A 16944-nucleotide genomic window follows, 5' to 3' on the forward strand; every position below is an offset into this window, starting at 1 on the left:
AATATTCCTGAATTCCAATCAAAAACAACTGCCAAGATGAGAAACATAGAAGTAGATATCCTTGGAGCAACGAAGCGGCTTAAATCAATAAAGGCAACGCCCCCGGTACAGATTGTATACCAGTCAGGTTCCTCTCAGAGTATGCTGATAAAATTGCTCCATATTTAGCAATTATATACAACCACTCGCTCACAGAAAGATCCGTACCTAAAGACTGGAAAATTGCTCAAGTCACACCAATATCCAAAAAGGGAAGTAGGAGTAATCCGCTGAATTACAGGCCTATATCACTAACGTCGATTTGCAGTAGGTTTTTGGAACATATACTGTTTTCGAACATTATGAAGTACCTCGAAGTAAACGATTTATTGATACATAGCACGGATTCAGAAAATATCGTGAAACATAACTAGCTCTTTATGCTATCGACAGGCGATGGTAAATTTATTCCATATTTTTAGAATTCCAGAAGGCTTTCAACGCCGTTCCTCACGAGCGTCTTCTAGTCGAACTGCGTGCCTACAGAGTATCGCCTCAGTTGTGCGGCTGAATTCGTGACTTCCTGTCAGAAAGGTTACAGTTCGTGGTAAAGTCATCGAGTAAAACGGAAGTAATATCCGGCGTTCCCCAAGGAAGCGTTATAGGTCTTCTATTGTTCCTGATCTATATTAACGACATAGGAGACAATCTGGGTAGCCGTCTTCAATTGTTTGCAGATGATGCTGTCATTTACCATTTTGTAAAGTCATGAGATGATCAAAACGACTTGCAAAATTATTTAGATGAGATATCTGTATGGTGCGAAAAGTGGCAATTGACCCTGAATAAAGAAAACTGTGAAGTTATTCACATGAGTACTAAAAGAAATCAGCTAAATTTCGATTACGCAATAAGTCACAGAAATTTGAAGGCTGTAATTTAAACTAAGTACTTAGGGATTACAATTACAAATAACCTAAATTGGAACGATCACATAGATAATATTGCGGGAAGAGCAAACCAAAGACTGTGATTCATTGACAGAACACTTAGAAGGTGCAACACGTCTACTAAAGAGACTGCTTACACCATGCTTGTCCGCCCTATTGTGGAGTAATGCTGTGCTGTGTGGGATCCGCATCAGGCGGGACTGACGGATGACATCGAAAAAGTACAAAGAAGAGCAGCTCGTTTTGTACTATCGCGAAATAGCGGAAATAGTGTCACAGACATATATGTGAATTGGAGTGGCAATCATTAAAACAAAAGCGTTTTTCGTTGCGACCGGATCTCCTCATGAAATTTCAATCACCAGTTTTCTCCTCTGATTGCGAAAACATTCTGTTGGCACCCACCTACATAGGGAGAAATGATCATCACGATAAAATAAAATAAATCAGGGCTCGCACAGAAAAATTTAAGTGCTCGTTTTTCCCGCGTGCCGTTCGAGAGTGGAACGGTAGAGAGACAGATTGAAGGTGGTTCATTGAACCCTCTGGCAGGCACTTTATTGTGAATAGCAGAATAATTACGTAGATGTACATACAGAGATGTAGATACTTTCCTTGTGCTCTTTATCGAGTGGTTGTGGGTCTGTTTGATATCCTGCAGGCCGAAAGTGCTTTCTCAGTATTTCTTTCTCTTGTTAAAATATTCCAAATGCTTTCTGCTTACTATTTTTGATACGACTGTTGAATTACTTGTTGAGTTTCGTACTACTTCTTATGTGTGAAGTTCTAAGTGCGATGCTGAACCTGTTAGGGGGCATTTGAATTGACCCAATATTTCCATGGCGACTCTTTCCCTTCTCCGAATGTTACAGGAAGGATGTCATTTGCCTTTCTAGTCCAAATTATAGCATTAACTGATTAATTTCGGGCTGCTTGCTTTGTCTGAAAATCCACTTGGATTTTATCACATGAGAGTCCTGGAGTGATGCAATGGTCCGAAGTAATTTCGACTTCAAGTTCACCGAATCGTGCAATATTCATGTTTTGTATGTAGTTTTACCGGTTCATTTTCTCGTTGTTGTAGACCTCCACAAAATCAATGGCAGAGTGGCATGGAGACGACTTTTTGTCTGATAGAATGATATTATCACGTCGCAATAGGATTCCAAGAGGAGAATATTACGTTAAACTTTCTCGCAGATGAAACGCTTAAAAAGCATATAATGCAAACGAAAGTGAATTTGTGAATCTCTAGTTGAAAAGCATGTGTAGTTCTGATTCTGAAAGATTACATGTAATATCTTCGTAGTGGAGTATCTGTTGGGGAAAGAATTCCCAGGTTATTCCGAGGCGACAAACGCCGTGAGAGACCACCCCTTGTCGTGTCGCATCTCGTTTGCCCGGCGTACTGCAGCAACTCGAAGTAGCGTGGACTCTACAAGTCGTTGTAAGTCCCCTGCAGAGATATTGAGCCATGCTGCCTCTATAGCCGTCCATAATTGCGAAAGTGTTGCCGGTGCAGGATTTCGTGCACGAACTGACGTCTCCATTATGTCGCATGAGTGTTCGATGGAATTCCTGTCGGGTGATTCACTCGATTTGTCCAGGATGTTCTTTAAACCAGTCATGATCAACTGTGACCTGGTGACATGGCACGTCGTCACGCACAAAAATTCCATCGTTGTCTGGGGACATCATGAATGGCTGTAACTGGTCTCCAAGTAGACGAAAATAACCAGGACCCACTCCATTACGTGTAATCATAGCCCACACCATTATGGAGCCACTACCAGCTTGCACAGTGCCTTGTTCGCAACTTCGTGGAGTCTGCGGCTCACGCAAACCTGCCATTAGCTCTTACCAACTGAAATCTGGACCCATCCGTCCAGGTCACGGTTCTCCAGTGGTCCAGGGTCACGAGCACAGGAGAGTCGCTACAGGCGATGTCGTGCAGTTAGGAAAGGCAACCCGATCTGCCGTCTGCTGGCTCAGCCAATTAACACCGAATTTCGCAGCACTGTCGCAACGGATACGTTCGTTGTACGTCTCACATTGATTTCCAAGGTTACTGCTCGCAGTGTTGCCTGTCTATTAGCACTGACAACTCTACGCAAAAACACCGCTGCTCTCGGTCGCTATGCGAAGGACGTCGGCCACTGCGTTGTTCGTAGTGAGAGGTGGTATTCTTCCACACTCTTGACAGTGTCGATCTCGGAATATTGAATTCCCTAATGATTTCCGAAATGGAATGCTCCCTGTGTCTAGCTCCAACTACCATTCCCAAGCCGCAATAATCACGTCGTAAACCTTTTCATATGAATGACCTTGAGTACAAGTGACAGCTCCTCTTATGTACTGTCCTACTTACCTTGTGTACACGATACTACCAGCATCTGTATATGTGCATACCGCTCTCTCGTGGGTTCTGTCACCAATGTATATTTACAATTGTGAGCGTGTACTATGATATGAATACCAAGTCACTCTGTGGTACCTCAATTTTATGAATTTTGCTGCTCAAATCCATCTGAGTTTCATGTTTTGCATGATGATTGCCTGGTGAAATTATAATACCGTATGGTGGTATTTTATACGCCGCAATATTATTTGTATAAAATATGTTTCTTCGTTGTATTTGTTTTCGGACAATTTGATTTTACAGAGGATTCCATAACAACTATCCATACAGCCACAAACTTTGGCTACAGAAATACACAGTTTTCCAGTTATTTCTACAAATTGAAGAGAAAGAAACATAAACGTTTGGCTACAGAAGTACGCCATTTTCCATTTACTTGTACAAATTAAAAAGGAAGAAACATAAGAGTATTAGCGACCCGCCCCTAAGATTAGGTTTCATATATAGACAGAAAAACGCAGCTGGTGACATTATAATGCATAAAGATAAATTAGGTCGGACACGCACTTACATTAAAGATCATTTTTTCGTGAAGGTTCTAAGGAAATGACGACGTAGACAATGCTCAGTAAAAAATTACTTTACTGGTTATCACTCAACGCTTACACAGGTTCAACTTCTTATTCGAGTAAATACAAAACACAGTGTATAACAGTATTTCGCCGGACAAACTCATGGTATTCATAGAATGACTTACATGTCACAAAGTATCTGTAAAAAAGGGAAATAAAACTAAAGACCTGTCATGTATCAAACCAGTTTCAAAAATTTTCGTTACCAATGTCAGTTTTACTCAAAAGATTGCAGGCACACCTAGCTTCTATGAGACTGCTCTCTCCGCATATAGTGTCTCATTAATTTACGTCAGTACGTCTGTGTTGAAATAATTGTGGTGAGTGTAGGGCCTTTAACTGAGAGGGAGCAGGTCGTGCCAGAATTTCATGTACGGACCAAACACATTGGTACCGTTACTAAGCGGTGATGTTATCTGCAAATAGAATTGGGTAGACTCGTCGTACTGTTTCCACGTCAGTGGCACAAGTGATGTCTCTTCCGGCGTCGGATTGCTGAAACAACAGTAAATATGTCAGTTGGACAAACCACTTCTCAGAATTAGTATAAATGTTCAGAAACTGTTTTAAGTGGTTTATTTTACAACGCAACTCACACTCTAAAAATTAACAGAGTATTATAATAGGACGTTTAGGAATCTGGGAAACAGGCAACAGAAATGAACTATTGTGCTCTTTCTTTATTTGAAAAGGCAATAATTTTTTGTGAGTGGCTATTTTTCATTGCTGCTTATCACATTTCACCTGGATAGTAAATGTTTTTGCGGGTGCATCACCGTCTACAAATTGCTTTCACATTACATGCTCACGAATTCAAATTCTGACAGGGATATTCATCAATCTAATAAACACATAAAGAGGTAAGAAAGGGACTTATCAATTAGTGGACTTAGTTGTGGCTTTAATAGTCTTATATTTCACATGGAAGTAGGTAGTTGAATTGGAGCAAATTCCTATTACTATTTTTTTCATAAAATCATTGAGTAGAATGGCTATCGGTTATATTACTTATCTAAATGCCGGTTTACACATATCTGCGAGAAATTTGATTCTTACCATTAACCATCACCAATGAAAGTAATAAATATGAAATATAATAAGTTTTATACTTACTCATATTTGGCGAAGTTAACCCACATTTGTGTCATTTGAGCCTGGATTATGCCTGAAGTGGAATTGGCTTCCACCGTATTTCTATTGAACAAATAATTCAGATCGTCACCATGTGACGCACCTAAACACAAAAGGCAGAAGAGGAATTATGCACCGGATGTCGGTTGCTCGGAAATAGTAACAATTCTAGATACCTGAATGTCAATGTTTCTTTTTATCTATGGAGCAGAAACCAAACATTGCAAAAGCTTGATTTTGATAAAAGTATGAATTTCATTAATAGAGCAAACATTAAAATTAATTAAATTTTATTTTCCTTGATTTGTTACAGAACATCTATTAATTACTTTTTATTTGCTGTGGAGTCTATGTGTACCCAACTCAAGCACCATTACGTGAAATGGCAACTACATCTACATTTATAATGTGTTTTTGTCCCTAACACTTGTATCTAATAAACAGATAAATAATACCCTATATAACGAAAATAAAAAATCTGTGACACACTTTTTACATTAGATGATTTTCAAAAATATTACTCTTATCAAGAACATGAATTAACCAAAAATCAAAGAGAAATTCAGTACGTTCAAAGGACATCATAAGAATAATCCATCCTATAGAATTATCTGTTGCTAATTGTGTTTTCTAACTGCTTCTCACATCTCTACATTATCCGTTAAGGCAGATAAGGAAACATTTCCTCATTTCTCACTCTCCACCCTTATCTGACTTCATGTAATTCCCTAACGTTTTTAATGTGGTTTGAAATTATTGAAATTAAATAAGCTACTGATGTCTTTTCATGTTAAGAGTATATATTTGCTAATAATAACCTTATTTGTAATTGCTAAGATAATGTTTGCATTATCATGAAAGAATCATAGAAATGCTTAAGAAATAAAACTGTTAATAATAAAGTTTTATGTGTTCTCTTGCGTGATCTAAATTAGGTTCGTGAAGATGCTGTCTGATTAGACTAAGTAAATCGGCCTGTAAGTCAAATATAACAGAAGGATTGGGATTCTATGACAATTAAGGAGCGCGTGGGGAGAATTTTTAATTAACTGAATAGCCACCATAAGAAACTTGTTAATTTTTAGATATTTCGTTTCATTCCTCTTCACACTTGTGTTAACAACAAAAAACAATGATTCTCGTAATTACACTACTTGACGACAGAAGTGAAGCACACAGAAGGCGATGACGAAACGACATGAAATTCCACGGCTTGAGAGAGTGTGTGATATTATTTCAGGAATTACAATATCGAGTCAAATTTTCAAAAACAATTTGGCACTATGAGGTCACATATCAGAATAATGTTGCATCCCCTCTGGCCTAGATGCATTGCAATTATTCTGTTGAGAAGAGTGTCAGAAGGCCATTGTATCCTCCCCTGCAGCCTATAAATGTTATAACTGATATCTTGGATTTTGGCACTGGGATACAACTGATGTGGGAGATCGTCCCACATTCCGTACATTCTATGGAGTACAGATCTGGGGATCATGCTCGCCACGGTAGTATCTCCACAGCACGCAGACAGTTCATACAGACACATGTCATGTATGGTCGAGCATTAACCTGTTGAAAAATGGCACCACGATACTGTCGCATGAGAGGCAGCACATGTGGACGCAGGATGCCGGTGGCGTTTCCTTGTGTTGTCAGAATTCCCTTTTCACCACCAGCCATTGCTAGAAGCCATACCTGATGACTCCCTACTTCCAAAAAGCCACAGTCTTACATATACATTCCTGACACTCACTGCTATGACCCGGCCGTAGTGGCCGAGCGGTTCTAGGCGCTACAGTCTGGAAACGCGCAACCGCTACGGTCGCAGGTTCGAATCCTGCCCCGGGCATGGATGTGTGTGATGTCCTTAGGTTAGTTAGGTTTAAGTAGTTCTAAGTTATAGGGGCCTGATGACCTCAGAAGTTAACTCCCATAGTGCTCAGAGCCATTTTTGAACACATTGCTATGAGAACTCTAACCGTCTGCCAGCCGGTGCGACACTAGCGCCCCAAGCGGCGAAAAAGCAGCCATAAAGTTAAAGTTCGTTTTTATTTATTTTTCTAATCAAGCGAAACAGTTATTACTTTTTTGCTTTCCAAGCACTCGTAAATTATCAAGAGTTGTGATTGATCATGAAATACACGAAAAAACAGCCGAATCTCCCTGTTTCAGTGACGTAAGCTACAGTTTAATGATGAAGAAATACTTTCGAATATGTGAAAAATTTTCTTTCTACCATGAAAACAAGACAATGTAAACACATATTTTATGTGTGAGAAGAATTTATTTATTTCGTCGTCTGTTCTTGTTATGACAGGCACTTCCCTTGACATATAACAACTTTGTAGGGAGCCTAATGTTTCACACAGTGCTACACTTCACTCGACTTTGTAATACATAAATGTTGTTGTTGTTGTTGTGGTCTTCAGTCCTGAGACTGGTTTGATGCAGTTCTCCATGCTACTCTATCCTGTGCAAGCTTCTTCTCCCAGTACCTACTGCAGCCTACATCCTTGTGAATCTGCTTAGTGTATTCATCTCTTGGTCTCCCTCTACGATTTTTACCCTCCACGCTGCCCTCCAGTACTGGATTGGTGATCCCTTGATGCCTCAGAACATGTCCTACCAACCGATCCCTTCTTCTAATCAAGTTGTGCCACAAACTCCTCTTCTCTCCAATTCTCATTAGTCATATGATCTACCCATCTAATCTTCAGCATTCTTCTGTAGCACCACATTTCGAAAGCTTCTATTTTCTTCTTGTCTAAACTATTTATCGTCCATGTTTCACTTCCATACATGGCTACACTCCATACAAATACTTTCAGAAACGACTTCCTGACACTTAAATCTATACTCGATGATAACAAATTTCTCTTCTTCAGAAACGCTTTCCTTGCCATTGCCAGTCTACATTTTATATCCTCTCTACTTCGACCGTCATCAGTTATTTTGCTCCCCAAATAGCAAAACTCCTTTACTACTTAAAGTGTCTCATTTCCTAATCTAATTCCAACAGCATCACCCGATTTAATTCGACTACATTCCATTATCCTCGTTTTGCTTTTGTTTATGTTCATCTTATATGCTCCTTTCAAGACATTGTCCATTCCGTTCAACTGCTCTTCCAGGTCCTTTGCTGTCTCTGACAGAATTACAATGTCATCGGCGAACCTCAAAGTTTTTATTTCTTCCCCATGGATTTTAATACTACTTCGAATTTTTCTTTTGTTTCCTGTATTGCTTGCTCAATATACAGATTGAATAGCATCGGGGAGAGGCTAAAACCCTATCTCACTGCCTTCCCAACCACTGCTTCCCTTTCATGTCCCCCGACTCTTATAACTGCCATCTGGTTTCTGTACAAATTGCAAATATCCTTTCGCTCCCTGTATTTTACCCCTGCCACCTTCAGAATTTGAAAGAGAGTATTCCAGTCAACATTGTCAAAAGCTTTCTCTAAGTCTACAAATGCTGGAAACGTACTTTTGCCTTAATCTTTCTTCTAAGATAAGTCGTAGGGTCAGAATACATACATATTTTGTAAATATAATTACTTTTGCTCAAAAGTGAATGTGTTGAGCATTCTTGCCGTTTTTGGCTCAGACGCAGCAACGATTGTGGAAATGGCTTCTTCTGTGTTGAGAAACAATTTTTTTGCTTTTGTTCTTCTATTAGCACTTCTATGTGATTTTTCCTTCAGCGGAAGTTGTGGAGGCTTATCTGCTACGTTAAATATTGTAGGTACTGCGTTCCACACACGTTTCTTACATTCCACTTTCACTGATTTGACTGGAAGTGTAGCGAAGAAAACTTCACGTTTTTGAGTAGATGGACGCGTTTCTGCAAAAGGTCAGGTCTTCTGTTGTTCACTGGCAACTTTTTTGTTCTTAAGGAACACCATATTCTCCTGTCAATATCTATAGGTTACAAGCAAATCGTAAATAAACTGTTCTGTAAAATAACGGTTCACACCTCCTAGGATCGTTAGGAAATCTGAAAAAAGACAAATGTCAGGTCTTCTTCTTCTTGTTGCCGCAGTTTATGGTGCAACAGACTCTACCGTTCGTAAAATCTATTCCACTGCTGTCGCTCTCAAGATCTCGCCGAACTCAACAGTGTAACTTCCTGGCCGCTTGGTAGGTAACAAAAAAGAGACAGAGTGTCGCGACTGTTGTGTTAGACTGTGATTACGCCAGTACTGACACCGCTGTGCCTCTCCAAATCATTGGACCCATACTCGCTGAGGATGGTCTTCCGGGTAGCTCAGAACCCCAACTCACCGATGAACGGAACGCGACGCCATTCATCAGCAGTCCGAGCTTCCCAAGTACGGCACCACTCCAAACGCAGCAGTTTGTGTTGCGGCGTTAACGTCAGCCTATGCAAGGTGCGGTAATTTCCTAGTCCAACTGCTGCTAGTCTGTGACCAAAGGTGCGGGAAGATACAGAATGTTGCGGAAGTCCATTAGTTGTTCTCGAATGACAGACGCAGAAGTGAGTGGGTGCAGACGTGCGTGTTGAACTATATGGCGGTCCTCCCTTGTGGGGTCAGACGTGGTCGACCGGAAACCTGCCGAGTATGCCTGTCCTTAGGTTCTCATGCACCCAAACATCGGGCCACTGTCAGATCTGAATGCCCTACAAATCTAGATATTGTACGAGGTGTGTTCAAAAAGCAAACCACCTTTCGAAATAGCACGCCAACCAGCAGAGAGAGCGCACTCAGCAGCAGGTTTAGACAGCAAACTGCCATTTGCCTCGTGCAGCTCGGACAATTAGCAAACGAACCATAACTCGTGAAGTAAGCACATGTACAGCCTGCTCATCGGATTAGTGCAATGAAGGAACTTGAAGAACAACGTGTGTGCCTTAAATTCCGCTACCAACTTACCAAAACTTTCACAGAGACATTTCAAATGCTTACCCAAGCGTACGGGGAGGACTGTATGAGCGCACGCAATCCTACGAGTGGTTCAAACGTTTACAACAAGGTAGAATGTCGGTCTGTGACGATTCCAAGTCTGTACGTCCTTCCACATCAACAGATGATGGCCATGTGGACAGCATTCGTGCTGTGATTCGCGGAAACCGTCGTTTAACTGTTCGGGACGTTGCTGAGGAGGTGGGCATTAGCGTAGGATCATGCCATCAAATTTTGAGATAAAAACTTGAGATGCGTCGTGTCAGGGCGAAATTGCGTTTGTTGACTGGAGATCAGGAAGAGACTCGTGTTGAAATGTGCGAGGAACTACTTACCACTGTTAATGACAATGAAAACTTTCTTAAGAACATCATAACAGGCGATGAGACGTGGCTGTACGGCTATGATGCTGAAACGAAGATGTAGTCTTGGCAGTGGGTGGGCAAAGGGTCACCTCGTCCAAAAACAGCGCGCATGAGTCGGTCGAAGATCAAGGTGATGTTGGTTGTGTTTCTTGACTACAAAGGCATTATCCATCTTGAATTTGTACCACGTGGTCAGATGGTAAACAATGAAATCTACCAGGGAATCCTACCGCTCATGAGGGATGCTGCCTGAATTGTGGGTAAACCAAAGTTGCGCGTTGCATCACGAGAAAGTGCCAGCTCACGCGTCTCTCGTTATCTGCAGCTATCTAGCAAAACACGACGTTCCCATTGTGCCCCATCCACCGTATTCTCCGGATGTAGCCCCAGCACACTTTCTCCTGTTTCCCAAACGGAAAAACACATTGAAAGGACGTCGTTTCCAAACCATAGAGGAGATACAGGACAATGCGATGAGAAACCTGCGGGTCATCTCACAAAATGTGTTCCAAGAGGCGTTCCAAAACTGGAAGAAACGAAGGGAACGGTGTATTTCCAATAGAGGGGACTATTTTCAAGGGGACAATGCTTAAAATAGTGTGCGATAAGCAATAAAGCTGATACAGCAAAAGTTCGGTTTCTTTCTTAACACACCTCGTACACCCACAATGAGGCCCATTTGAGATTCTGTCAGATGCTAATAACGCTGTCTCACATGAATACGCGTCATGTCCTTCACACTCATCAAAGTCTGGCGGTGCTCACTCCTCTTACATATATGCTCTACCAGGCCTACTAACAACACGAAACACGAGCAGCACTAATGCACACTGGTGGCCGTTCTACGTTTCACAGAGAACTGCAGCTCTACTCATTGACATGCCCGCCGATGATATACGGGGTGGTCCATTGATCGTGACCGGGCCAGATATCTCACGAAATGAGCGTCAAACGAAAAAACTACAAGGAACGAAACTTGCTTAGCTTGAAGGCGGAAACCAGATGGCGCTATGGCTGGCCCGCTAGATGGCGCTGCCATAGGTCAAACGGATATCAACTGCGTTTTTCTAAATAGGAACCCCCATTTTTTATTACATATTCGTGTAGTACGTAAAGAAATATGAATGTTTTAGTTGGATCACTTTTTTCCCTTTGTGATAGATGGCGCTGTAATAGTCACAAACATATGGCTCATAATTTTAAACGAACCGTTGGTAACAGGTGTGTTTTTTAAATTAAAATAGGGGTACGTTTGAACACTTTATTTCGCTTGTTCCAATGTAATACATGTAACTTTGTGAACTTATCATTTCTGATAACGCATGCTGTTACAGAGTGATTACCTGTAAATGCCACATTAATGCAATAAATGCTCAAAATGATGTCCCTCAACCTCAATGCATTCGGCAATAGGTGTAACGACATTCCTCTCAATAGCGAGTAGTTCGCCTTCCGTAACGTTCGCACATGCATTGACAATGCGCTGACGCATGTTGCCAGGCGTTTTCGGTGGATCACGATAGCAAATATCGTTCAACTTTTCCCACAGAAAGAAATCCGGGACGTCAGATCCGCTAAACGTGCGGGCCATGGTATGGTGCTTCGACGAACAATCCACCTGCCACGAAATATGCTATTCAATACCGCTTCAACCGCACGCGAGCTATGTGCCGGATATACATCGCGTTGGAAGTACATCGCCATTCTGTCATGTAATAAAACATCTTGTAGTAACATCGGTAGAACATTACGTAGGAAATCAGCATACATTGCACCATTTTGATTGCCATCGATAAAATGGGGGCCAATTATCCTTCCTCCCATAATGACGCACCATACATTAACCCGCCAAGGTAGCTGATGTTCTAGATGTTGCAGCCATCGTGGATTTTCCGTTGCCCAATAGTGCATATTATGCCGGTTTACGTTACCGCTATTGGTGAATGACGCTTCGTCGTTAAATACACTCCTGGAAATGGAAAAAAGAACACATTGACACCGGTGTGTCAGACCCACCATACTTGCTCCGGACACTGCGAGAGGGCTGTACAAGCAATGATCACACGCACGGCACAGCGGACACACCAGGAAGCGCGGTGTTGGCCGTCGAATGGCGCTAGTTGCGCAGCATTTGTGAACCGCCGCCGTCAGTGTCAGCCAGTTGGCCGTGGCATACGGAGCTCCATCGCAGACTTTAACACTGATAGCATGCCGCGACAGCGTGGACGTGAACCGTATGTGCAGTTGACGGACTTTGAGCGAGGGCGTATAGTGGGCATGCGGGAGGCCGGGTGGACGTACCGCCGAATTGCTCAACACGTGGGGCGTGAGGTCTCCACAGTACATCGATGTTGTCGCCAGTGGTCGGCGGAAGGTGCACGTGCCTGTCGACCTGGGACCGGACCGCAGCGACGCACGGATGCACGCCAAGACCGTAGGATCCTACGCAGTGCCGTATGGGACCGCACCGCCACTTCCCAGCAAATTAGGGACACTGTTGCTCCTGGGGTATCGGCGAGGACCATTCGCAACCGTCTCCATGAAGCTGGGCTACGGTCCCGCACACCGTTATGCCGTCTTCCGCTCACGCCCCAACATCGTGCAGCCCGCCTCCAGTGGTGTCGCGACAGGCGTGAATGGAGGGACGAATGGAGACGTGTCGTCTTCAGCGATGAGAGTCGCTTCTGCCTTGGTGCCAATGATGGTCGTATGCGTGATTGGCGCTGTGCAGGTGAGCGCCACAATCAGGACTGCATACGACCGAGGCACACAGGGCCAACACCCGGCATCATGGTGTGGGGAGCGATCTCCTAAACTGGCCGTACACCACTGGTGATCGTCGAGGGGACACTGAATAGTGCACGGTACATCCAAACCGTCATCGAACCCATCGTTCTACCATTCCTAGACCGGCAAGGGAACTTGCTGTTCCAACAGGACAATGCACGTCCGCATGTATCCCGTGCCACCCAACGTGCTCTAGAAGGTGTAAGTCAACTACCCTGGCCAACAAGATCTCCGGATCTGTCCCCCATTGAGCATGTTTGGGACTGGATGAAGCGTCGTCTCACGCGGTCTGCACGTCCAGCACGAACGCTGGTCCAACTGAGGCGCCAGGTGGAAATGGCATGGCAAGCCGTTCCACAGGACTACATCCAGCATCTCTACGATCGTCTCCATGGGAGAATAGCAGCCTGCATTGCTGCGAAAGGTGGATATACACTGTACTAGTGCCGACATTGTGCATGCTCTGTTGCCTGTGTCTATGTGCCTGTGGTTCTGTCAGTGTGATCATGTGATCTATCTGACCCCAGGAATGTGTCAATAAAGTTTCCCCTTCCTGGGACAATGAATTCACGGTGTTCTTATTTCAATTTCCAGGAGTGTAGAACGCGTGCAAAAAATCTGTCATCGTCCCGTAATTTCTCTTGTGCCCAGTGGCAGAACTGTACACGACTTTCAAAGTCATCCCCATGCAATTCCTGGTGCATGGAAATAGGGTACGGGTGCAATCGATGTTGATGTAGCACTCTCAACACTGACGTTTTTAAGATTCCCGAGTCTTGCGCAATTTGTCTGCTACTGATGTGCCGATTAGCCGCGACAGCAGCTAAAACACCTTCTTGGGCATCATCATTTGTTGCAGGTTGTCGTTGACGTTTCACATGTGGCTGAACACTTCCTGTTTCCTTAAATAACGTAACTATCCGGCGAACGGTCCGGACCCTTGGATGATGTCGTCCAGGATAGCGAGCAGCATACACAGCACACGCCCGTTGGGCATTTTGATCACAATAGCCATACATCAACACGATATCGACCTTGTCCGCAATTGGTAAACGGTCCATTGTAACACGGCTAATGTATCACGAAGCAAATACCATCCGCACTGGCAGAATGTTACGTGATACCACGTACTTATACGTTTGTGACTATTACAGCGCCATCTATCATAAAGCGAAAGAAGTGGTCCAAGTAAAACATTCATATTTCTTTGCGTACTACACGAATATGTCATAAAATGGGGGTTGATATCCGTGTGACCTATGGCAGCGCCATATAGCGGGCTAACCACAGTGCCATCTGGTTTCCCCCTTCAAGCTAGACGAGCTTCATTCTTTGTAGTATTTTCGTTTGATGCTTATATCGTGAGATATTTGGCCCGGTCACTATCAATGGACCACCCTGTATATGTGTTCGAAGTTATATTGGCGTCCGACTGTGTCTTGTGAGAGTTTCACTTTTTTATCAGAGAATATTTTTATAAGTACCCCGTCACTATTCGTCTATGTGAAACAACTCACGATTCTAGCGTATTAAAACATATTTAAGAGGAAAAAGATGATGGGGCGTGTGTGGGGAGACAAAACTATGTTGTCAAACTTTGTGTATTACTTTTGAAAACTGAAAATCCTTTTTCTTGCTGCAGTATGTATTTATTTATGTTCCAGACGCATTTCGCCTTTTGTATTAAGGTACAGGGCCCGGAGAAAAAATGTTGAAAGAGAAAAAAGAGAACTCATTACCGTGCTTAAAACAGTGTAGGAAGCTTCCAGGCGCCTAGAAACGAATAAGTACCGGTCGTTTATGGTTTTCAAGGGAGTCTTATACCATTCTTCATAGAAAGTAGTGGCAAGTTCAGGAAACTATGGTGGAAGTGTGTAGTGATCGCGCACCCTTTTCTCCAAAGTAGATCATCAAGGTTCGATAATACTGACCTCTAGTGACTGTGGTGGCCAGGGGACATGCGACAATCCATCCTCTTGCTCATGACACCAGTGCTAGACGATGCGATGTGTGTGAAGAGGGGCTCTCTCGTCTTGGAACAAAGCATAACCAGTGGGGAACAAATATTCTGCCATAGGATGGACCTGATCAGGCAAAGCGATCACTTAACTCTTGGTAGTAATGGCACCTTGCAGGGTAACCACGCAATCCGCGGAATACCACGATGTGGCTGCCCAGATCAGTCACCGAGATACCGTTATGTTTCACTCTTGGCACGTAAATACGATCAGAAGTTGGAAACAGTGTCAAACAATACTCATCCGAGCAATGACTTTCTTCCACTTCTCTGTAATGCAGGTTTTATGGCTTTTGCACCACGTTTTCCTTTTAGGGGTATTTGCATCATTGATGGGCGGTTTTGTAACTTAAGCTCGCCCTGCATTTCGCTGATTATGGACCTCTCTTCGTGTTGTTTTGTGGGTTCGTGAGTGCGACATTCAGCTCTGCAATGACTTTTGCAGCTATCGTCCTCTTAGTTTACAACACAGTGCTCTTCAATGACCTGCTGTCGCGATTGTTCAACACAGACCTCCACCCGCGTTGTGACTTGACGGATGATGTTTTTCCGCATCCCCTGTGCGCAGTATAACTCTTGCATACGGTCCCTCCTGTAACAACAAACACTTCGGCCACCTTCATTACGGAAACACCCACCATAAGAGAAGCAAAGTTTACCGACGTTTGACTTCACTCAGCTCTGGTGTAATCCACTCACAACTACACAGAACACTGTTCTAACCTGCAACTTATTGAAGACATTGCAGGAGCCGTTCATGGTCACATACAACAGTGCAATCTGCAGGCTTGGGTAGCACCTGCGTTTCCGGCGGTGTTTCTATATTTTCATCCAACCCCTTTATCTTTAGCGATGTACTGTGAAGTATACAGTTTTAGGAAACAGTTTGTAATCCGTCGCATGTGAAAATCAAGTTGCATAATTCCACATTGAATGCTCTGAAGATGCGTTGATGTAAAATGTTAACACGCCGGGACATAAACAACTAAATACTGCAGCAAAGAAAGGCGTTTCAGTTTATAAAATGAGTACACTATTAACCCTTCCGTGGTTGAGCGCCAGTTCGAGTGTCGGGATGTATGTCACCCAGCTCTGCATGGTGCTGCCATCTAGGGACGATTGTACTGAACCTGAGAAAAAATCGGGACTGCACTGCAAAGGCAATAGAAAAGGCGGTGAGCGGACATTATTTGTGAAGTTATTTAACGGTTTGAAATATAATGTGATGCTGTTTTATTCCTTTTCACACTGAAAATAATACAGTTAAAGCTTGCTATTAATGAATTATCATTACTATTTTGCAGATAGTAAAAGACAGTGAGATTCTCCATTATCTTTTCTCGCTGCCAGATGATCCTGAGGACTCGGAAGCTGAAGCTGATTATCCTGAAGAGGACAATACTTCCGATGCAGAGTCATCTAGAAGTGGTATGCCACATGAGGTATCAGAAAATCGAACAGCAGGTGGTAGTTCAGACATTTCACAAATAACAAATAACACTGACAGTAGAATTGCAAAATGGCTCTGAGCACTATGGGACTTAACTGCTGTGGTCATCAGTCCCCTAGAACTTAGAACTACTTAAACCTAACTAACCTAAGGACATCACACACATCCATGCCCGAGGCAGGGTTCGAACCTGCGACCGAAGCGGTCACGCGGTTCCAGACTGTAGTGCCTAGAACCGCACGGCCACTCCGGCTGGCGTAGAATTGCAAATGTCTTTCCTGATATTTTCGTTGATAAGAACTCTTATGAAAAGGCTGAACATAATGCATGTGTTATAAACACTGAAGAAC

General features: G+C 43.1%; 1 protein-coding gene across 1 annotated transcript in view; it reads right to left on the reverse strand.

The window, feature by feature from the left end:
* Positions 1 to 3912: 3912 nt before the first annotated feature.
* Positions 3913 to 16944, reverse strand: part of LOC124621762 (esterase FE4-like) — a 76755-nt gene continuing 63723 nt past the window's right edge. Inside the window, exons 10-11 of the mRNA XM_047147181.1 lie at positions 5034 to 5154; positions 3913 to 4415 (exon numbers count right to left, since the gene is read on the reverse strand). Of these exons, the coding sequence (XP_047003137.1) occupies positions 4256 to 4415; positions 5034 to 5154 (281 nt within the window). The 3' untranslated portion in view covers positions 3913 to 4255. The remainder of the gene's footprint in view (positions 4416 to 5033; positions 5155 to 16944) is intronic.

Source organism: Schistocerca americana, chromosome 1 (genome assembly GCF_021461395.2).
Source record: "Schistocerca americana isolate TAMUIC-IGC-003095 chromosome 1, iqSchAmer2.1, whole genome shotgun sequence".
In the NCBI taxonomy this organism is placed as follows: Eukaryota; Metazoa; Arthropoda; class Insecta; order Orthoptera; family Acrididae; genus Schistocerca; species Schistocerca americana.